Source organism: Ambystoma mexicanum, chromosome 2p (assembly GCF_040938575.1).
Source record: "Ambystoma mexicanum isolate Mex_15411 chromosome 2p, UKY_AmexF1_1, whole genome shotgun sequence".
Taxonomy (NCBI): domain Eukaryota; kingdom Metazoa; phylum Chordata; class Amphibia; order Caudata; family Ambystomatidae; genus Ambystoma; species Ambystoma mexicanum.
The window spans coordinates 1,391,846,250-1,391,870,816 of NC_090923.1; the positions used below are offsets into that span (position 1 = coordinate 1,391,846,250).

A 24,567-nucleotide genomic window follows, 5' to 3' on the forward strand; every position below is an offset into this window, starting at 1 on the left:
AGTTCCATTTTATGATGATTGTGGGGTAGTGTCAGTGTCGGGGAGAAAAGGTTTTGATCCGACTGGGAAGGTGTTCTTGATTTAAGTGTTGTGCAAAGGTGTATCACACATGCCAGTGAGGCTGCCCCAAATGGGTCAGTCTCTTGTTTCTTCGAGGTTTTGATAGGCTGGTGCTGTAATCAATCTTTGAGTCCACATTTGTGATGGCTTCTATGTTGTTAAAGTCGGGCTGGCTCATCCCTGGGAAGCTGCACATGCCGGTTCATCCGAGTGGTCGTAGTAGGCCGTGGAGTCCCAACTTGGGGTGACTAGAGGTTGAAAGCTCTGCTTGATCTGGTCTTTAGAGTGTCCCATGCTAGTTTGTTTTGCGGTCTAGTGAACAGCCACGTTTTGAGAGATTTTCCAAAGACTGCGTAATGGTCCTCTGTGCGAAGTCGCCTGGGCGTTGAGCTTCACAACTTGACTGATAGGAACGAGAAAAATTCAAATGCGTGACTGCAGGTTGAACACAGAGGTCAACGGTGATTGCTAAATTAGACAGAAATTAAGCAGGCAGACATATCCTGCTCTGCAATCCTGACGGCCCACAAAACATCCTCGTTCAAACCTTGGGGTTGACTAACTCCCAGAGGATACTGGTCTTCGGGCCCCAAATACCTATGGAACTTTCCTTACATGGACAATTTACTCCGGCATCAATCAAGCCTACCTCTTTAGGAGGCTAAGTATTAGGTGTAGGTAGGCCACCTGCAAGAAATTACAATACAGGTGGGTAAGGTCAGTTTGAAATAGGAGGGAGAGAAGGGGTGCAGGAAGGTTTAATAAGCCTGCAATTTCTGTATCTATTCTGCAAAAGAGAAGCTCCCACTCCTGCTGCCCAGGCACTTATGCTCCACTGAACCTCACTTTTGGCTGTCGGGGTACTGCAAACAATCCTGCCTACGCGGCAATAGACCTTATCTTGTGTTAGTCCGCCCCTCCCAACCCAAGAATACCCTTCTAGGTTTATTAACTTGGCTCACTTTTTATGCACCCATTGATTGTTATACCACTCTCACAGGTGTGCGTCATCAGGAGGGTGTGGGCAGTCTCACTGGAGTGATCCGATGACGACATGCCACCGATCCTTCCATTTCTGGGGCCATGCATCCCATGGTGGTGGCTTCTGCATCCTTTTTACGGCCATAGAACTACCGCTTTTGGGGAGGCTAGCGAGGGAGGTATTGGATTAAGGGTCGGCGTGCAAGTGAAGGAGACAACTGGGAAGATGAAAGGATTCTATGTCTTTCACAGCATGTTTTACTGCCTTTGTTTGCTGCAAAAACTCATCGAATATCTTTTTTTATGTGTGGGGGTTACCCCCCAATCTCCTTCCCACCTATTTACAATCTATTCCCCACATCCCCCTACACCTTATATTCCTTTACCCACCCCCTCCATATTTTTTTATGGTTTTTTGCCACAAGAAAACAGTGGGGGGGGGGGAACTGGCGATGAATGAACGTCGTACCGATGAAAGTGGGTAACTCGCAAGGATTGGATGGATTCCCGTTGATTTTTATCAGTGCCTTTTTGAAGACCCTCTCCACTGCTGTGTGAACTATATTAGGAGGTGAGAGGAAGGAGGGCCTGCTCTGAGTGGACGGGTAATTCCTTCATCGGCTTGACCCCCAAACCGGGAGGAGATGGCAAGGAGTGGGTCAAAGACAGGCCAATGTCTTGGCTGAAGGTTGATATTAAAGTATTGGCAACAATCGTTGCACTGCGCACAGAGAGGGTGTTAGACCGGGACACTAGGTACACATGTGCTCTGGTGCCCGTTCCACCTTGAAAAATGTGTTTGTGGGCCAGGCACCCCCTGGCACCTAAGGCATTAAAACAAGATTACCAAACGGATAACACCAGCAGTAGCACTGTGGTGTACCATATTCTTGTAACTTCTCCTAATAAAAATAGCTGGTGGTAGATTCAAACTGTTGTCCTCGGAACAGGGGTCTAAAAGACTTTGGGCCTCATTCCGAGTATGGAGGTAGTCATGGTGCTATTTGCGCCATGACTACCTCCCATACCGGTACCGTGTCCGGTCTGGTGAGATGGGGACTTACCGGTCCAGTCCGACCTTGGCGGGACCGGTAAATCCCCATTCACCAAACCATTCCCCATTCCCATTTGAGCCCCCATAGGGCTCAATGGGAAGGGGGAAGGCACTAATAACGGTACCGCAAATTGCGGTACCATTAATAGTTCTGAAGTCCCTTAACGGGCCCCGTCCATAGCGCCTGGTAAAACCAGGCGTTAAGGACGGGACCCGCTAAGGGACCTCGGAATGGGGCGCAAAGGGATTACCGGCACCGGTGTCCTTAACAGTGCCCGGTATCCCTTTGCTCCCTACTCGGAATGACCCCCTTTGTCACTGATCTAAAGCATCTATTGAAAAGAAAGGTCACCGGCCTTGCAACCCTAGACAGAGTGGGATGGTCTCGCAAACTGGCATTTTGGTATCAGCCATTGGCAACATTATATATGGTGACATTATGTATGGGTACGGGTTGCTGGGATGGCCCCTGCTCCCATTTGAGAAGAAAAACAGGTTCCGGGGGTGTCCCCCGCATGTTCAATGTAATAATGTCTCCGCAAATCACGGTGACTTTTTTGTCAGGGGGCTTTTTTGAGGGGACATTATTACATGGAACCGGCATTTTTACTGGCACCTGTATCAATGTTTATATTTCTCGTTACTTAGCGAACAGCCCAGTTTAGCCAGGGAACCTGTACAAACAAAGGCTGTTTGTGGTTGAGGTGGATTGAAATCGTACATTTCAGTGCAAATCATTTGTTAAAAATTGGCTAAAAAGCCATGCTTTTATTTTTGGTTGTGCAGGGTGACACATGAAACAATGCTATATTTGCCTGGTCACCAAGAGCACACAAGAGCATTTACCAAAAGCATGCTCTTGCTTTAGGGAACTTAAAAATAATTAGCTGGGGCAGCTGAGGTGAGTAAGAATAAGGGCTGCAGGGCAGTTGTGGCAGGGGAGGCTGCTGTTGCGATTCCTTACGCTTATATTTGGAGCGTGTGCATTTCCACAGCTTTCAGAACTACAGGAAGTCTCTTCTTAGTGTCTGCATCAACGTAGAGGCGGAGGGGAGCTGACGCGCTATCGTGCCCATAAAACCTCAATCTATGCGCAAAGCGCCGCAAAGGGCTTGATGGGCAGTTGTGGCAGTGGAGGCCGTTGAAGCCTTGCTGCCAGATGCCATAGGCCACCGACTGTTTGATTGATCCGGTTGGTGCTTCAGTCTGAACAAGGACTGCATCACTGGACCATTTGGAATAGCGTCGACTGGGTGAGTGGTATACGGCTCGTTGTACCACATTTGCGCTTTTGTGCGTTAAAAACACTTCTTGTGGCAATTATACATTTTTGCCAATTTCAACATGAAACCTACTAATAAGGCTAGCACCACCCTTAGAAGAAGCAAACGTACAAATAAAACTCTTACAAGCGCTAATACAGGTAGGATAACCACTGACGTACCCACACCATCGGTCAATAGCGTCAATCGAGCTAATAGGATGCCAATTGAACCTGTAAATGACTTACAATCCAAAATAACTGTCTTTTTCTCGAACAATTCGGAAGACTCCTATAACTAGAGGCACTGGGGGAGCCTCGCTAACACTATCACCAGGGCATATTCATGAATTGGCAGCAAATGCGCGCAGTTCGCCGCTTATCGACAACAACAATTTGTTAATGAACATGTTCCTTAATCTCAGAAGAGATTTGGCTGGAGCGACGAACTTTGTTCCGGACACATGTGCAACCTCTAAGGCCTTTGACAATATGATAGGCATGAATTTGTCAGCTTCTCTTGATCTCCCCAGGCTGAGAGAAGTCACCACATCTATAGTAACTACAGATAGTGAAAGGGAAATCACTACTCAATCATTATCGGATAATATTGAAGGAGTTACCACCACACATTTGAGTGCACTTGCAGCTACGGTCGACAGAGTGTTTGCTCTTTGTTCTATGACTGCTAAGGAGCAGAGAGAGCTTAAAATAGTACTCACGAGAGTGGTGAACATTATTCTAGCAAATAGTGCTGACTCTGAGAAAAAATACTTCCTGGGACAATTATTCGATCCCTTTGTCCAATCCACGGTTAGACCAAAGTCTGAGGTGGGGCGATATTGAAGCAGAGTGCCGCACCGCAATAAGTTAAGTGTGAAGACATCATGAAGCAAGACACAGATAACAGATTTACCTTTCTTAATAAAAATACTTGATTTGTCAGGATGGAGTAATGCCTAGCTTGCCTTAAGCAAAGATGGGATCTCACTACCAAAAGAAACTAAGGCCAGTCTGTGTCATTGGGTTCAACTCAAAAATCTGTCTGTGTCCAACACCTATACCTGCCCTCACAACTAAAGCTATACAATGTGTGGGGGTGTCAGCACTAAAAGAAACAGTGTTCAAAGTAAAGTTCTGAGCTTCTTCCAGATCTTGCTTTTTTCAGCTTCACCTTTCCCAAGTTCAAAAGTACTTCCAAAAGGTTTTGGGTTCCCTTCCCTAAGTTCAACACAGTACCAAGTGTCTCAGGGTTCCCTTCCCCAAGTTCAACACAGTTCACATAAACCTTGCGGTTCCCTTCCGCAAGTGTAACGCAGTTCACAAAGTCTTGGGGTTCACATCCCCAAGCCGGCAGCTCCTCCCATAGAACTGATATGAGCCTCTTGACTTGTACGAATGCTGTCAGTTTAACTTTGTAATCCTGCTGGCTCTTTAATGGTTCAAACATACGCTTTCTTTCACTTCAGCAATTGCCATGTAGCATAGCCTTTGTATCGTGGCATTCTTTGGTTCTTCCTCCAATAGGGCTACTCAGTCTAGGCGCAGTTGTCAAACCACACGGTCGACCCTTTCCAGGTCACGGAACCGATAACCCTTGGCATTTTGTGATGCTCTTGGTTTTCCTTGGCCAACAAAGATTTTCTCCCTGGACCTGTGTCAGTAATTCACATTTGTTGTAGCTTTCACAATGGCAGTGTCTGGACTTTGCCACAACTTGTATTTAAGTGACTCTGGTGTAAATCCTTTTTACAATTGGTTTCCCCAATGTCCATTCAAGTTCATCAACTTGTCTTTCACACTTGCTTATCTGCTTAATTCAATAGTGCTTATTATGAACTTTCACTTTGTTCATCAAATGCTTCTGAACAGGTTTTCACTGCGTTCACAACTGTACATCATTTGCTTTTCACTCGTGCAGTATTTTCACCCGTTTTCCTTATCTTTTCTTCAATTTGGTATTCCATAAATCTTGATACATTTCAAAAGGTACTTTGCAGTTTGTTTGGTATTCAATAAATCCTGAGGCATTTCAAACAGTACTTTTAGGAGTTTTTGCTGAATTGCTACTTGCAAATGTCCAATTCCTGCCCCTGAAGCGCCCCGGTACAAGTGTTCCCTCTCTCTCACTCACCGGTACTCGGCTGCTCCTCTGGGCATCTCTGCAGTCTTTTCGGACTTCCACTTTCTTCCCCAGTAAGCATCAGGAGATCCAGTGAGCAGCGCTCGCTACGTGAAACCTTGCTGCAGCGGGCTGCAGCAGTTGGGAGATTTCCATGTTCCCCAGGTCCAACTGGAAACATGCGGCTCGGGTAATTTCAGGGGATCTGGCCCTCTCACGGCCCACTCGGGTCGCATCACCTCTCTCACTCCCTGGAAACCAACGGCGTACTTTCCGCCAGCCCTGCTCCAGCCTGCACCTCACCTCGCAGCCTCCTCCTTCTCACCAGCCAGGTTCCCCCTTCTCCTCTCTCGGTCTACCCTTTTATGCACTTGTGGCCTTTCAATTGCTCACTGGTGCAAGTCCTTTGCTTGACCACAATTATAGTAATTAAAGGGACCTGCCTGACCTTCCACAGTCCTCTTCCTCGTCTCAGTACCATAGTGGTGAAACTGACTAGAAGTGTGCATTACTCCTAGTTGCCTCTTCCTCGTCCCAGTTGTAAAGGTATGTGAATGTGGGACAGTAGGTGTGTAGGGAAGGGAAAAGGACTTACAATACCCTACGAACATCGGGGGAGGGTAGGACTCATTATCAACAGTGAAAGGGGGATACCATGTCTCACATGCAGATACCCTCTCCCAACTCCCAAAGGTCCCTCCACCCAAGTGATCCTCTGTCGCATTTCCACCCCCAAGGTCAGGATACAAGAGCAATGGGCTTTCCCATGCCACCTGAGAAGGGGATACAAGGGGAGTAGATGAGAGGATGCCCTCAGGCTCCTCACTGAAGACAGAAGCAAAAGGGGAGTGATTTCCCCACTGCCGGAAAAAAGCACGATGTTCTTGGAAGCATTAATAACTGAAACAGAGATTTCGATAGCTATTTCTGACCAAAAGGACCATGTCGACAGGGCTGAGATAGCTCCAACTGAATACGAAATAGTCAGAGGGCAAAAGGGGAGGTGGAAAAAGCAACCTAAGGCTAAAAGTTGTGCAGCACAGCCCATGGGGAAAGTGTGTTGTACTAGGGAGCTTCAGCCCAATAATCATCCACCTGTCGATCTCCTCGACATTCTACTTTGAGAAAACAAATACAAACTGCAGAAACTAAGGAGTCTCTAGACAGCAAGAGCCACCAGCAGTGAGGGGTACGTTTGACGAATGGGTGCATTCTAAGGGATCTATGTGATCACTGCGACCACACATAATTGCGATGGCCGAAAATGCTGATTTTTTTTTTTTATTAAGCCCCCTTTACACCACATAGATATGCGGAGGGAGACCCCCACAACTCCCTCATATTATTATAATATTACATACCCCCCGCACATATATAGGTGGTGTTTAAAAAAAACGTCGGGCATTTCGGCCGTCGCAATTGTGAGGGCGACATTTTGGGCCATTTCCATTCTAAGGAATATAACCCAACCGAGGAATCACAAGAGGAGGAACCATGCTATCCAACTCCGGAGATCTTTACACATCAGAAGGATGAATATAGAATCCCAAAGTCCCTTTTCTCCTAAAACCACAGGAGTCACTTGAAAATAGAGACAGCAGTTCAAACAATTTAATTCAACATATAGTAACACAGACCATTTGGAAATGGGTAAAGCTCATAGAAATCAAGCCTCTGATGGAAAGCCCTATTATGAATAGAAGCTTTCTCCTAAATCTACTAAAACAAATTCCTTCATTAAACTCAATTACCGTGACAGATATTGAACACATGGAATTTGGAGTTTGTATCCCCCTAGGTTGCGGAACTTTTATGTGCACATTTTGAAAAGATACGCAGCCTGGGGTTCAACCTCATAATTAGTCACAAACATTTGATGGCCTCTGAACCCACAGAAATCATTCAACCTAAACTCACCATGGATTCGGAGACAAATGTTGGTCATGGACCTGAAAGATCCAGTTTCCTTTCATGTTTGGGAAGCCCAAAGTTACCAAACAAGGACTGCACCGGATAGAGCGTTGGGTACCTGACGTATTGGGGGAGACTTCTCCAGGAAGTGCGGCCACTAAAAAATACAAAATATTTTCATGAACCTCCATGGGCTTCCGCACTTTCTTGTGCACCAAACTGGGTTTGAGGGAATTAAGTAGCAATCACATTCTCCGTACATGACTTCATGATAGATGGTTATAACATCATACACCAGTGGGTAACTACTCAGGGCAAAGGGAGACCTGTAGCTGGCCTGTGCATTGGAGCCAAGACTATTCTTGGCCTAACAAAATTTGATGCAGGGCAACATTGTCACTTTGTAATCAGCACGGTGGTAGGAGGGCTACCCCCTCCGGCAACAGAGATATTAATCATTAATCCGTACGATCCACCAGGGAGAGTGTACACTCAGAAGAATCAGGGCAAAATTAAGGCCATAATAAACAAATGGCTTGGCATTAGGAGCAAAAAGAATATCGTCGTCATGGGAGATTTTAATGACCGTAACAGAATCACCCGAGTTTGAGCTTCTGAATTAAATGAAACCGCCTCTCATACTGCCTCCAAGAGCTGCTATGAAGCAGCATTGGTGGTAGGAAAGAGTGGGGTAATCAGAGAATAGGTGGAATTCATGGCTGAGTTGGATTTGGGGTATATGGAAATGGCCAACCAGAAGGGGTGTGATGAGCTTTATGCATAGACCAATGGCAGTGTTAGTTCCCACTTAGACTATGGGCCTCATTACGAGCTTGGCGGTCCAGATACAATGGTACCGGTAAGCTTGCCGGTACCGTTGTATCCGCACTGGCAAACTCCGAGTTGTGCTCGCGGTTGCCTTTCATTCCGCCAGGTCTGACTTGGCGGAATGAAAGGCACCCGCGAGCACAGCATGTCGGATGCACCGGCATAGTTATAGACGGTGCCGCTGCATCCGACCTCACCATTCCAATTGAGCCCAATGGGGCTCAAATGGGAATGGGGAAGAATTTTTTTTCGGTGCCCAGGAATGGGCAAATACCGGGTCCGGCAAGACCATAATGACCCGGTAATTGCCCATTTCTGGGCGCCGGAAATAATGAATACCGGCAGCAGCCGTGCCTGTATGCACGGCTACTGCCAGCCTCGTAATGAGGCCCTATGTCTTTGCCAATCCCCAAATAAGAAACATTTCAGCCATCATAGGAATGAACCACAATGGGTTGAGGGACCATGCTGTGCTTTCGTGGATGCTAAATCACAAACCAGCGAGAGCCACACGAAAATTGATTACTAATATCACAACTAATGGCAATGGTAACAGACTGATTTAGAACCTCATTAATATCGATAATTTATTATTGAGCTGAAGAAACGATCCCTTCCTATATATGGGGTCAAATGGACATCACGAAATGAACTTTGGTAAATTTGATTGAAGATACTATTGCTTGGATTCTAGTCAGTAAAATCAGAACGCAAAGGGGGGAATTAGGCCTAGGTCTATATAATAGGCAAATTACCTTAAAGAAAAGGGAATTTCCTAGAAGTTCAGAGACCATCAATAAAAAGACCAGCATCAGCCCCACAAAAAAATCGTGACTATTACATAACTTAAGGACCAAATTTAAGAATTGGTTGCGACACCATAAAACCTCCAGAAACGAAGCCAACTGCACATTTCTCTTTAAATTGTTAAGGACTCATGACAGTCGAAAACTCTGGCATGAATATAAGACTTTTCTAGCTGGGGACACCCCGCTGATATTAAATCCGATCTCCGAGGCTACCTGGGTAAAGTACATTACCATCCACCAATTATGCAGTGTAGAAAGAGATTGCCTGGATAACTATCATTATCGGGGGGGTCTAGAAACAGAGGGATTTGAGGAATCTGATAGCAGTGGTATTCAAACTGTGTCATACTGAGCCCCCCTTGAGTAAAAATATTATTTCTGAGCCCCCCCACCTAGGGATTGGCTCCCATAGGGGTCCAAAGGGATGTCCAGGGGGCCCATCTCTTTAGAAAAGGATTAAGGTAACTGCTTTTAATAGAAAATACAAGCAGTAGAAATCTTCCAATATATTATAGTAAAAACAGCCATCTTAAACCCTTTTTAAAGAGTTTTTGGCCCCCTTGCGCATCCTTTGGGCCACTCTAGGGGGGCCAGCTCCCCAGTTTAAAGACCACTGCCTTAAAGGCATCCATAAACTGAAGGGATCTCGTGCGCCGGGTCATGACCGGTTAGCAAATGTAGTCATCAAAAATAGCCCTGAATATTGGGCTCAATTGTTGTCAGTGGAATTTACCAAAATCTTGGAAACAGGAAATATCTCCAGTAGCTGGAGACATTCCATCATTATTTCAGCATTTAAGAAGGGATGCAGGACAGATAATGCGGCTTATCGCCCTCTAGCAATGGGAGATTCCTGTTGCAAGATTTTTGCAAATTTAATTTCGGTAAAATTACAAGCTTGTGTCGAGAAGTCTGATCCCCTACCTGCTTTCCAAACAGGATTTAGACGTGGTTCTAAAACCACCCATAACATCTGGATGTTAAATTATATTATGGTACAATGCGCGATTAAGGGTATAATGGACTGCGATCTTAAACAAATCTCAAGGCGCATGAGCTATTCTATGGGAAATGGGGCCTCATTACACGGTAGGCGGTAAGGGTTTACCGGTACCGGTATTTTACCAATACCGGTAAATCCTTACCGCCTTACTACAAGGTCCCTTTGCGGGTTGGGGAATTTAACGCCTGCTTTTTGCAGGCGTTAAAAACCAACCCGCAAAGGGACCCAGGGCGCTAATTACGGTACCGCAATTTGCGGTGCCGTAATTAGCACCTTCCCCTTTCCCATTATGCCCTATGGGGCAAAAATGGGAATGGGGAAGGGCAATGGCGGGAGGGGGAATTACTGCCCCGCCAATCTTGGAATGGGGCGGTAATTCCCCTTTTCACCAAGGCGGTCCCGGTATTTTACCGGCATGAACCATGGCGCTAATTGCGCCATGGTTCTCCGCCTACTGTGTAATGAGGCCCATGGTCTTTTGAACTGCAATGAGCCGTTAATTCTCTGCATGGCGGTTGTCGTTGTGACATCTCAGTGGATGAATTCAAATTTTAAATTAAAAAAAGTATAACCTGTGATAAAATACTCAAAGGAAAGGGCACAAACAAGGCAGGGATTTTGTGGGGATACTCCCACAAATAAATAAACCCAGGTTTAATCAATCGACTGTTGATTTAGTTTAAGAAACAAGTTTCACTTTGAAAATGTATTTTTTAAAATTTATTTATTTTGACATTTGTCGATCGCGCCGAATGATATGATATGATATTTTATTTATATGATATGATATTTTATTTATATCACGCCCATACACAAGGGTTTCAGGGCGCGACGAGGCAAGGGAGGGTTGCAAAGGAGGAAATAAAACTACGATCTTACTAGGCCCAGTGACATTGAGAACGTGCAAGTGCAGGAGAGATGGAGGGGGGAAGCGCAAAGGGCAGGGGAGGAGTGGAAAAGTGCCGAACATGTGATCAACAACAACAGGTAGTGCAGCCAGCAGGTGGTAAGTGCAAGAATAAGGCACAGACAACGGGTGTAAATGCAGGGAAGGGACTGTAGGGTTGCAGAACAGACCGAAGTGCAGGGGTTGCCAGGAGGCAGTGTGGGTGTGCAGGGATCAGGGCCTCGAATCAGAGGGTATCCAGGTGCCCGGTGCCGGAGCAGACAGCGATCATCAGGGGAGAGTAAGAGAGAAGGCAGAAGCAAAGTGGAAGGTCTTGAGGTGCTTCCGAAACCGAAGATGGTTCTCCTAAATTTTTAGAGAGGCAGGCAGGCTGTTCCAGGGGGAGACCGCAGCCGAGGAAAGAGATCTACCCCCAACTCGTCTCTTGGAGAAGCGACTGACCCTGAGGGAGTTGGAGGAGGAGGAGCGAAGAGCTCGAGTAGGAAGGTATTTCCGAAGGGAGAGTTGAAGGTATTGCAGACCAAGGCCCCAGAAGGCCTTGCGGACAACGCAGAGGGTCTTGAACTTAAGCCTTGCAGCCACAGGGAGCCAGTGAAGAGATCTCAGGGCTGGAGAGGTACGATCCCTGGGCTTGAGGCCAAGGACACGTCTCACATTCCTGTTCTGGATGAGTTGCAGAGGGTGGAGAGTAGTAGCAGGCAGATTGAGGAAGAGGCTGTTGCAGTAGTCCAGCCTAGAGAGAACCAGAGCTCTGGAGACAGTGAGCCTCTGGGTGAAGTAGAGGAAAGGAAGAATACCACTGAGGAGGTGTAGTTGGTAGTTTGACTTCTTAGAGACATCAGAGATGTGTGGAGAAACTGAAAGCGTGGAGTCGAAGATTGCCCTGAGCTTCTTAGTCTCACAGGTGGGTGCAGGGAGAGGGTCAGGGGAGGTTGGCCAGAGAGTGACAGGAAAGAAAGGCGCAAGAGTGCCGATTAGGAGGATCTCTGTTTTACTGGCATTAAGGCAGAGGTCATTGGTGGTACCCCACCCCTGGATTGCAGACAGACAGCCAGAGATGAGAGAGGGAGAAGAGGTGGCAGAGGCAAGCCTAAAAATGAGCTGAGTGTCATCTGCATAGCACTGAAAATTGGAGCAGAGAGCAGCAATGCGGTGGGCGACGGGTGCAAGGCATTGGTTGAAAAGTCAGGGAGAGAGGTTAGACCCCTGGGGAACACCACAGGTAGAGAGGACGATAGAGGAAAGGAAGGATCCAAGTTGGACCTGGGAGGGTCGATTGGAAAGGAAGGAGGTCAGCCAGGCCAGGGCCTGATCGGTGATACCCAGATTATCATGGAGGCGGTTGAGCAGGATGGCATGGCTGACTGTATCAAAGTCAGAAGAGAGATCAAGTAGGATGAGGACAGAGGGGAGGTTAGCATCAAGGTTGAAGAGCAAGAATACAAGAGCAACTGGCCACTGGTTACAGTAAAGCATTATACAACCAGATGGTACTGTTACTTGGACACATAGAGGTTTTACATACAAAGTGGAGCGTGATTGCAGTGAAGCAGGATACAACTGGCGGTACTAATGTTTGCACTCATAATGGTTTTACATACAAAGTAGAATGTGGTTGCATTAGCGAATTACGGATCTTGTTGTTTCATATTAAATGGGAAGCCGTGCATTTAGCAAGCAACAGTTTCCCCAGCATGTGGGAAGCCCACTTTCAACATAGATGGCCCCTACCCCAGTTATATCCATGGTTCATCTATTCCCATGGTGTCTGCCTCAGGCCAGAAGAAAGGACAGGCCAAGCAAACAAAAAGACTGAAAACGAGTGATTGCTGGATGGTCGGGGGAGCACTTTTACCACTGATGAAAAGTGCCCTTCCCCAAAAGGGGGACAGAATATCAAGTGGGGGGGCAGGCTGCCAATTATGGGGGCGACGTCAGGAACCTCCAGCAGGCATGTGGTTTACAGAGAACCAGAGATTGCTCTCACCAGAGCAGACAGGGATATGTACAGATTCAGAGAATCAGTCATCAGTAGCCTCAAGTCACAGGCTGTAATGCTAATGCTAGTCTCATGCACCCTGTGAAATTACAATCATTATCAATTAGTGTAATAATAATAATGATGTGTGGGTTTTGTTGATTTGCAGCTTTGAACAGTTTTGCATCAATTACTGCAACGAGAAGCTGCAGCAACTGTTCATCGAGCTGATCCTGCAGCAGGAGCAGGAAGAGTACCTGCGAGAGGGCATCGCATGGCAGCATGTGAGTATCTCATCCTGCGGCAGCATGCACGTAAGCGCCTGGCTTTCTCACCGGCAGACACCATGTGAGTATCTCATCCTGCGGCAGCATGCAGGTACCTGGCTTTCTCACCGCCAGGCACCATGTGAGTATTTCATCCTGCGGCAGCATGCAGGTACCTCGGGATCTCACTGCGAGGTACCATGTGGGTTTCCCAGCCTGTGGCATTATGTGAGCACCTCGCTATCTTACCACAAGGTACTGTGCCTAGTACAAAACGCTCTGCCACAGTAAGTAAGTATATGCAGGCTGGCACCACCAAAGTAGGCCAGTCTTGCCACATAATAACACTTATGGTGGTACCACCCTTTTTACACAGAAAAAAATGCCATATCACAGAAAGAAAGTGTTTTAAGACTGGCACCACAAATCTAGCCCAATCCAGCCACATAACACTTATCATATTTGCTTTAGCCGTGGAGCCCTCAAAAATGCCATACCACAGTGAAAAACATGGTTTATATTGCACTTCATGCCAGAGTCTGGCCTCTAAGCGTGGGACCAGGTTTCAAAACCGTGCTACTCCGAATTGTCTTGTTTCCAAAACACGTTTTTTTACCTCTGAGCTATCCTTCCGGCCCAGTAAGAACATACATGCATACTGGCACCACCAAAGTAGGATAGTCTCTAGCCACATTACAAAACCTTACATTAAGGTTAAAGCAAACCATGCCGCCAGCAGCCCCACTCTAATTTAAGCAGCCTGCTGCACCTTCACACGTGCAAGCACCTGTACTCTCATTCACGTGCATTCATACAAAATATATTCTCTCATTCATCCGAACATTCATACAGCATGCAGACAACTTCTTGCATGCATGCATACATAAAAGCAAAAACACAGTCATGCTCGCACACATATGTACAAACCCATTAGACACATAAAATACATCATACTTCACTTATCTGCTTGCTGCCACCATCACACAGGAACAGATGGCCCACCCTCTTGTTTGCAGTGTGAGCATGCTGACGGATAGGCGAGGAGGACTCCTACCCTGTCAGTCAGTGTGTCTATGCTCTTAGAGCAATACGGGCTCTGATTTTCCTATACAGGTTCAACCGACGAGCATCTATTTTATCTTTGCATCTGTTTTCAGAATCACTTGAGGGATGCTAGGCACCAGATAAATCAGGGCTGACCATGACAAATTTCCATCTGCTAAGGTGTGAAAGCCCTAGCTTTGTTAATGTTTATTCACTTAAAATGATGCGGGTAATTCTGTTTTTGAAAGGGAGGTCCGTTAATCAGACTCTGCTTTCATAAGTGTTTCATGCCAAACTTATAGCCCACATAAGTACCTTTTCTGGGACAGCCCACAAGCGCCATCAGCCGCCTGCTCTGTAGTGGTACAGGGTAGGTTCACAGGTCACATTCCTGACAGCTGCTCGGACATAGAGTTTGTGCAGTAGTCAGTCTGGTGGCAAATTCATCTTTAGTTATACCCCATGCCTTATCATAGCATGGCGACTAAAAAAGCACACAATTATGCAGCCACAGCAATTTGATATCACACTAGTGTCATCTCTGTGAGCAGGGCCAGCTTTGACAGGACTGTTGCGAAATGGTGTCTGATCTAACTGTATCCACCACAGCCATGTGGAACAATAGCCGGGATGCTACCCCTTTAATTCCCCTGCAGCAAGGGTAACACCTCCGATCTGGGCACAGGAGCTTCACCCTGGAGATATCTTGAGATCTGTTCTTCAAAGGCAAGCACTGACATAACAAAAGCCTCTCTCAGACCAGGGTGCTGAGCACTGGGGTCCCCAGAACGCCAGCATGTATGGGAAGGCACTGGGGTTAGATTAGCCAGAGGGGGAAGGTGGGCCTGCCGGAGGATCCCACAATCTTGATTTCTGTTAGGTATCTCCTTTATCCTTACCATCCATTTCATGCGGGTGCTCTGGATGTGATGTCATGAAGCAAAGGGTACTTGTTACAACAACCAGTATACACTAGGCTTGCTTTGGACCAATACCCTGTGACATTTTGCCTTTAAAAGGAGAGGAAACCGGGTCATTCTTTGATTAATCTCTGGACTTCTGCAAGGACAAGAAGAATTAATCTGGACCCCTGTTGGGGATGCAGTCTATCCCAAAGTCCTCTGCCAAGGAGGTTAAGACAGAAGGCATCCAAGGCAGGGGTGAACTCTGTCCCCTAACCATCCCCAGGGAACCTTGCGGGGTGACTGCGGTTGGACCAAGGCCTCCCTATTGGCTGCGCTGGAACCAGGCTCCTGTTCACTGGAGGTGAAGTATCCCTTAAAGGTGCAAGCCATGGCTCCTGGAACAGTAGTGCAGAAGGAGTCATCTTGTATTGGAGCTCCTTGGTTGCAACCATCATCAACGATAGAAGTTAGTGACTCTGTCTCTCTCTGTCTCTCCAAACCGCATTGATGCTGGTTTGGACACCTTCAACACTGTCCAAGCTGATGCATGGGAACCGTCAAAGTCCTCTCCAAACCAGGTGATGAACCTCATCTGCTTCTTCAAGTTCTGCTTCAGCTTGATGCTGTACTCTGCCGTCTCCACAACTGAAACCTGTTGAGTCTTTTAATTTCCGCAGCATGACAGTGGCATCTGTTCTCCAGCTTCTTTAAGCTCCAAGCTGACACCACTGCAATATCCCAATGCCGTGTTCAGCCAGCCGAGCCTGCTTGCCACTGATGGCCAGTCTCTGCATCCCAGGCTGCCGCATCTTCCAGCACTGTCGAACTGACATTTACGGTCTCCATTGTGTTCGACCTGCAAGCTATCGCCATTGCTGATTAGCAGTGCGCCATTGGACCTAGCACTGCCACTCATTGACTTGACATAGGCCTGGTGCCCAAACCACTCAGACTCCTGGTTCGATGTTCAAAACCCTGGTTCAATTATGTTAAGCTCCAAAGACTAGAATGTAAGGTAATGTGAAGAGGCTCTACCCCTCTGGTTCACATTTGGGACCATAGTGTCTTTTAAGCCTTCTGTACGGTATCATTACAGAGTGGTACATTTCAGAGTGGACCATAATACCGAAAAACACATCAAACATTAAATAAATAAAGCGCAGTGGGGTAAAGTGGTGGGTATGGGTGGGGTGGTGTTGGGGTCACGTTATAAGGGTTCAAAAATGGGGAGCTTGTTGGGGGTCCCAAATAAAAAAAATTAAAACATTCTGTGTTTTTCGGTATTTTGTCCACGATTACATTTACCACTCTGTATTTGTGGTCAGTAAAATCATATATAGCCTTCTGTACTTTGTAGTAAAAGATATGTTCTATCAACAATGACAGTGTGCTAATCTTGTGCAACCCGTCTCATCTACCCAGAGTGCCCTGTCACAAAAGTCTGCGTTCTCTGTGTTTTCTCCTAGAGCGGTGGGTTTTCCCCAGTGTATTCTGATTTGTTGTTTACACTTTACTGTTATACTAAAAGTAGGCCTCATTACACGGTAGGCGGTAAGGGTTTACCGGTAAGGGCACTGGTACCGGTAAACCCTTACCGCCTTACTACGAGTTCCCTTTGCGGGACCCGACCTTAACGGCTGGTTTTACCAGCTGTTAAAGTAGGGTGCCGCAAAGGGACCTCAGTGCTATTTACGGTACCGCAATTTGCGGTACCGTAATTAGCGCCTTCCCCATTCCCATTATGCCCTATGGGGGCAAAAATGGGAATGGGGAAGGGCCTTGGTGAATGGGGAATTACCGCCGCCGCTCACCTTGGAGTAGGGCGGTAATTCCGCCATCCGCCAAGGTGGACACAGTAAAATACTGGCGGCCACCATGGTGCTAATAGCGCCATGGTTACTGCCTACCGTGTAATGAGGCCCATATTTACAGAACCTTGATTGAACCTTCTTTTGTTTCGGACCTTTGAACTTAAGTTGATTGGGTTGCTACTGCTATCACTTCAGACCCCTACTGAAGATATAGACTGCCCGCAGCCTATATCAGCTATTCTCAGCTATACCAGATAAGGTTGCCTTGGGAAGATAGCTCAGGGGCAACGCGTTCGCCTTGGAAGCAAGACGATGTGGAGCGACACGGGTTCAATCCCCGGGTCTGTGCTTAGAAATCTCTGGGTATTAAGTGCGTTATAAATGACCAATAATAATAAGGTGGAGGAGGTATAACTCCCTGGCTGTGCCCGTTTCCCCTTTGATTGGGATCAATGTTGGCGAGTAGGAGGTTTAGCTGCGATGCGGAGCAACACGGGTTCAATCCCCGGGTCTGCGCTTAGAAATTTCTGGGTATTAAGCGCATTATAAATGACCAATAATAATAAGGTGGAGGAGGTATAACTCCCTGGGTGTGCCCGTTTCCCCTTTGATTCGGATCATTGCTGGCGAGTAGGAGGTTTAGCTGCTACTCATCCCTGTAATCCTGAAGAGTGATTTCCTTGCATTGACGTCGTAGGTAAGCCTATGTCAGCATCTACACCAGCAGACCTGCTGCAAGGCATGCCAACCCAAAGAGTCCGAACGGGCGTAGCGGACAATAGGGATTAGGTATCTCAACAAGTGAGACCCTCGTTCTGGCCCCATGACTTTCCAAAGTGCATATTCCAAATATTTCAACAACGTCTGGGTCTATCTTCCAGCCAGATGGGGGACTCCCCGGGACGCGGTACCTCATGGAGTGGCAGATGCTCTTCGTTCTCATTCTGTTCCTCGCCATGGGACATTCAGCAGCTCCTTTTACCACATGTATGAAGATCAGGACCCCCTGTACTACAGAACCATATCTACCCACACACTTCCAGACTCTGCATATTGAGAGCATAGAAAGACTTTGACCAACATAATGGATGTCACTCCCGGTCACTGGGACATACATGTGATGTATGATCCAGTGACTAGAAGCTTATCACAACTTCTATTCTTCAGTTTAGTGTGTTAAATGCACATGGAACATTTACACTTCGAGGCATTGTCTAATGTGTTCTAGAGAAGGCTGTGTTCTAAGGGTTGCTGTGTTTGGTGTTAGACCAGTATATATTTGAGAAACATAAATAGTTGATGTGCTTTAAGAGAAATAATAATAATATGAATATCTATTTCTCATATAGCAGTGCACACCCTTGGGTCTCAGATGCTGAAATAACAGATGACATTATTAACAAAATCACATATAGGGACCCAAAGTATTGACTGATTTCTTGCTTTGATGCACAGTTACTGTTCTCGCCCACTACAGAAGGTAAAGCGCAGTGCTAAGGCTTAGAGGCCTAGAGCAGTGGTCAAGGTGAGAGAGGCGCCTGCGGTAGAGGGAAGGAAGTATGTTCTGCCGTGTGGGTCTTTGGCCGATTTGTCTGACCCTCTGTCTGCCTCTCCTAGGTTGAGTACTTCAACAACCAGATCATCGTGGACCTGGTGGAGCAGCAGCACCGGGGCATCATTTCCATCTTGGACGAGGCGTGCTTGACGGTGGGAGAAGTCACAGACGCCATGTTCCTGGAGTCCATGAACACTAAGCTGTGCAAGCACCCTCACTACACCAGCAGAAAGGTGAGGCATTTGGCGAGGCCAAGCAGCTCATTCGCCTGACGGCTGCTATCAACACTACCATCACCTTGGCCCTACGCTCCTAATCTGTCATGGAGGTAATGAGTCGCACTAGAAATGCTTTTAATGACAGAACCAAAACATGAAATGGCAGAAATTGGCCCCCATGCTCACCCAGTCCAAACCAGTCCTAGCCGGCTTTTAACAGACCGACCCCCCCCCCTATGGATTGTGGCTTTTCCTGCGTTCTTCATCATTTTTCCCCTCTGTCCATGAACAGATTCTTTAGTGCATACATTTTAGCAGATACTTTATTAATCAATTTCTTTTTTTAATAAAACAGTATTTATTCGTTTTCTCAGCAAAACATACAAAGAAAAGATCACAATAACCATTTTTAATTAATTTTGAACAGAATACAGCATTTTATTTTTATTTTATTGTAAAATATAGTTTTAAATCAAAAACTTGTTTTACATCTTTCATGGGTTCAATCGTTTCGTATGTCAAATTTCATATTACAAGTTGCCTCTAGGGTGAAATGTTAGTGCAGTTTACATCAAAATCAATGTCAAAATCAGAATCAAGATCGAGATCAAAATCAGAATCAAAATCAAATTCAAAATCAAGATCAGAAGCAACCATTGCTTTTGTCGTCAAGTCTCAAATGGCTAATATATTATCAAGATAGTCTATTACGGCCCAAGATAATAGACAGTTGTGACCGGACAATTGGTATGACCGCCACTCAGATATGTTGTTGCTCAATGGTGCATATTTCCCCATAAATCTGGATCTTTGAGTTATTGTCGCTGGGCAGCCTATAACTAGATGTTTTAAGCATTCAACCGTTTGTCCGCAGAATCGACAATTGCTGTTAGTGATGCCAATTGTCTGTCTGTGAAATAATAGTTCCTTAGTTGGAAGTAAGTTTAAACGAAATCGCAGAAACTGATTGAGATGGTATTTTGATGGAAATTTGATTAAATATTTTGCAGGTTCATGTAGGGGTTGGGCTTTGCGATCAAAGGTAGGCTGGTTTTGAGGCTTGCCCTTTGGTCAATGGTTTTAATCCAGTCGCTAAGAGCTAGCTTTTTCTTTGCTTTACATGGATTCTCCATCAGCATTTGTATGCTGCTTCCAGCATCAATCAAAAGATCTGTTAGTTTCTTAGACCATGGCTTCAACAAGCGAATGTTTATTGCACCGTCTAATACTTCATACGCTATCGGTGTGTTATCCATCAGTATTTTTCTCAGTAGCGAAACCGATTTCCAAATCACATGGAAGTGAAGTGATTAGACCCCCAATTCATATCTAATGGATTTCTTATAGAGGCACAGTTGGGTAACCTAAGGAACTTTTGCCAAAATTGTCCTTCTAGGACAGGCCAGATGTGATGGTTGATGTTGAAGCCTGCCTCACTTTCAAATGTTACAGCAGCGACCACTTTTTGGTGATAGAACATAATCACCGGATTTAGCGAGAACTTTCCATAATCGGCATGTACTTTTGTACATTGCTGTTTCAAACTGTTGATTTTTCAGGTCAGGTACACAACCCATCAATGTTCTCTAATGGAGTTGTTTAAGTACACCCCCAAATAACGGATATTGTTGACCTGTTCCAGACTCTCGCCCGAAGCCCAAAGCATACCATTTAAACGACTTCCCTTTCTTTCCTGTTCTGAAACTAAGATTTAGAATTTTTGATTTTGCAAAATTGATCTTCCAGTCGATTTGGTGCAGATACAATTCTAAACATGAGAGCAGTCGTTGAAGACCAACTTGGGTGCGATCAAACAGCACCAGGTCGTCTGCATAGCATTTTGGTAAATGTGATGAGAACGTAAAACAGGAATGTTATGTGAATGGGCAACGTTCCCACAACGTTCTCTATAGAGCAAAACTGGCAAAAACTTTAACTGAATGAGCAGGCCAAGAAAAATATATGAATGTACTCCATTAATAACAGCCTGTTTGGAGTCCCATTGCAATTTCAAGTATGTGGATCATTTTGGGCCTATAGATACCATGTGCAACTAATAACCCCCCTCAACATGATAACACCTCCTTACATTGGACTCCACCTGGATGAGCCCGTGCATTGTTAAATTGGTTCACATGGATATATGCATGAATACGAACATACTCTGTAACATGCAGCTGAGCAGAATGGTGTCTTCGTGGCGGCTAACCAGTCACTATGCCACTTCGGTGATCGCCTTGTCAAATTCCAATATATTGCCGTTCACTCATTTTCTGTACACTTTATTCTTTTACTGTAAATATGTGATGTAAAATGAACCAATTCCCTTCCATCATCCAGGAAAGATGTCTTTTCTGTGTTAATGCACAAACCCATGTACTTCGTAAGGCCTGTTGTAAGTATCTCTAGAATTTTTCCGTCCCGATAACACAAATCTGAACTTCTTTGGAAGTGTAAGGAGCGGTGCCACAGGATATCCCAGGGATGAGATGGGCGTTAGACCCCTGACTTCACTTCAACCACAGGGTTAGTGGTCACTTGTTCTCTGCCCCCTTTACTTTTAACAAGGCTATGGCTGCTTCGGGTACGCAGTATGCAAGTACGTTGTGGGGTCATGCAGGTAGCCGGTAATTCCTTCATTAAAGTATTGTTAAACCTCCCTGCTTCCTCTTCAGCTCTCTTGGTCCATGTGCAGATGGGTCTGAGGCAGCTCAGTAAAGAGGCTGCCCTGTGGCCTCTATTGTTGTGGGCTAGAGTGTGTGTGGGCAGCACCCAGAGAGTCTGTCTTCAGGGCTCATTTGCAGGAACTGATAGCCTTGAGGGTTGCCTTATCCCCTCCCTTGGTTTAGGCACACCAAAAACCTACTAGGTCCCCTCCATCGTGCCCACCTATGGAATACACTTGACTCGATTGTACCAGATGAAGGTCATTAAGGCATCCTATTGTGAGGTGATAGATCTAGCCCATTGGAAACCGAGTGGGTCAAACCTTAGACTAGAATTGCATTATGACCTCAAGTGTTATGAGGGTCAGGAGACACATTTAGATGACATTTGGCTCTCAGGGATGTTTACCTATCTTAAATTCCATTTGCGTATTTTGCTTTTACACTTGATAGTAGTTAAATGGCCAAAGTTTGGACACCATAATAGTGCCCAAAGGGGTGAAAATCTAGACTGGAAGTATACACACCCGAGGTGGTTTCAGAAAGGGGGAGCATTGAAAAAAGAGGAACAGAAGACTGCAGAAATACCAGTAGAGGAGTGCAACACTGAAGAGTGGGAAAGGGAGTGTGTTCATCAGAGGTGCTGACAGAAGGAGAAAGTACCAGATGAGAAATCAAGAGTTTCTGGAATTACTAACTAAAGACATCAATGCCTTGAACCTATTAGAAAGCACCAAGTTGTTGGAGGAATCAAAGGAAGGTGCAAGGAGGCAGGCGCATGGAAGAAATGAGGAAAAGTCTAGCCAATCCGAGCAAGGGATAGAGGCTCTCGAGCGGCAGATGCTAGGCAGAGCAGTTGGCCACACCTACCCCACTCTTACCCATCTTCCCTGGTCCACATCCAAAACCTGCCATGCTCGATCCACCAATCCCTCCTTCCGATAAAATGGGACATCTACAATTCAACTGAGGAAGATTGCCTAAACCCTAAAGGAACATATTGTGGGGGTCCTAAAGGAAGACAATCAACAGCAAGCCGGCAAGGCCAAGAGGAAGAAAGGAAGGAGTTGAGTCGTCCTCATACACAAAGCGCTCAATGCGATTCACCAGGAAAGGCAAATCCCAAATACCGGAAAAACCGGAGACTTTAAAGTAAGACTTTTACTTGTTGCTCAATATTTTCCAGGAAGGGAACCCCAAAACAAGTTGTGACCGGAGAGAGGCCAGTACCAACTGGTTGTGTTTTTCTCTGAACTGCTACTTAGTCACAGCCACCAGATTAATCCTGACACTTATTTTGACACTTTATGCCTCCTCGCTGTACAAGTTCCAAAATAAACCACCAAGGAACTAAGCCACAGTTTGCCTGGTCCTTTGAACTCCATCACAGACACTTTTCTCTTTCTTCATTTATGTATAATTTAGTTTGAATATACCTATCTGACTGACTTTGTTCAAGAGAGCGCTATTGAGGTCCTTGAACATGTCTGTACCAGTGATGGCTTCAAGAACTTCCTTTGGAATAGAGAAACCCCTGAACCAGCAGGAATAAATGCCCTATGGCATTGCCATGAATTTGACGAAGCCGTTTGGGTTCGAAAATGGTTGCACAGACAAAAACTGTGAAAGCTAAGGTCTAGCAAAGTAGATACAAAGATGTAAAAATATAGTAAAACCTTATTGATGCGGTCGTATAAAAACTGGTCAAGGCCTCCATAGGTTTGTGTTACTTCAAGCAGATGGTGAAAAAATGCTAAATACCTTGATAACAAAGAATAGCAGAAATGTTTGGTGCCTGGTCAACAATATTAATTGTCCACAGATTTTGCTTCAATTGAATGCAGTAAATGAAAATTCCTGGTGAGTCCATTGGAATAAAATGAACGGTAATATTGGTGGGGCTAAAATGTTTGTTCATCCTGATATGTGGGTTATCCCATTTGTAAGTGAAGACATTGAACGTCTAATTATAAAATCATCGGACCTAATGGTCTCACAAATAAAATTCTAAAGTTAAATAAGGACCTGTGGTCCACATTGTTGTTCATGCTCTTCAAAAATATTCTTGCCACTAAGACCATGCGTGAAACATGGAAGCTCTTGATCATCATACCCATATTCAAGAAGGGAGATTGGTCGGATCCAGAGAATTATCGACCAATCACCCCTTCTTGATGCGGATAGTAAGATCGTTTCTGTTTTATCTTAGAGAGCCTGGAATCATGGATAATAGACAAACAAACACTGAAAAGGGCTCAGAAGGGGTTTAGGAGAGGAATGACCAAAAAGGTAAATGGGATTATTTTAACGACTTTAAGAGACAAGATCTGGGCAACAAAGAGTGCCTCCCTTTATATTGCCCTGGTGGATTTCCCCAAAGCTTTTGATACGGTTAACCATGCAAAATTATGGGCTAAATTAAGATCTTGGGGGATTCCACCATCACTCTTGGAAATTTGGCGTTCATTCACGATGAAACCTGAGTGCAAATCCGCCTTGATGAGGAGGGACATATGACCAATGAAATTAGGGTGACTCGTGGTTTGAGGCAAGGGTCCATATTGGCCCCCCTGCCTCTTTAATTTATACATGACATACTTAGGAGCATCCTTGGAAAAAGCTGCCTTTGTCAGCCCCAAACTGGGACATAACAATATTTTTTGGATGGCTTATGCGGATGCCGTCATTTTGCTCAATCACACTCCAATAGGCCTTCAAAGATTATTGACATCTTTGGGGGAGTAAGCGAACGAAAATTAACTAATAATTAATCATACCAAGTCGAGTGTTCTGCATCTCACCAGCAACGCAAAAAAGAAAAAAGCGGGTTCAAATGGTCGATAGATGATATACAGATCCCTGTGGTGAACGAAAGTATCTTGTATTTCTCCTGCTGGCAAATTCTAGAATTCAAACTGTTATTGATAGGTTGGAGGCTAAGGCCGATTTATTGACATATCAGATGATGAAGAAGATCCTGGGGCAATATTGCAAATTCTCGATGAAACCCCTGATAAAAGTTTACATTGGCAAGGTTGTGCCTAGACTACTGTATGGAACTGAGGTAGAACTGGAGAGTTATGAGTTCCAATGGGAAAGATTAGATAGGAGAATTTGGAAGCGCTTACTAAATCTTGCTCCTTCAACACCCGTGCCCTCTCTTAGGTTTGAATTGGGTCTTCAAACCC

General features: G+C 45.6%; 1 protein-coding gene across 1 annotated transcript in view; it reads left to right on the forward strand.

Moving 5' to 3' along the window:
- MYO1G (myosin IG) overlaps window positions 1-24,567 on the forward strand; it is a 1,030,638-nt gene that overhangs the window by 344,787 nt on the left and 661,284 nt on the right. Inside the window, exons 10-11 of the mRNA XM_069645825.1 lie at window positions 13,084-13,198; window positions 18,558-18,728. Of these exons, the coding sequence (XP_069501926.1) occupies window positions 13,084-13,198; window positions 18,558-18,728 (286 nt within the window). The remainder of the gene's footprint in view (window positions 1-13,083; window positions 13,199-18,557; window positions 18,729-24,567) is intronic.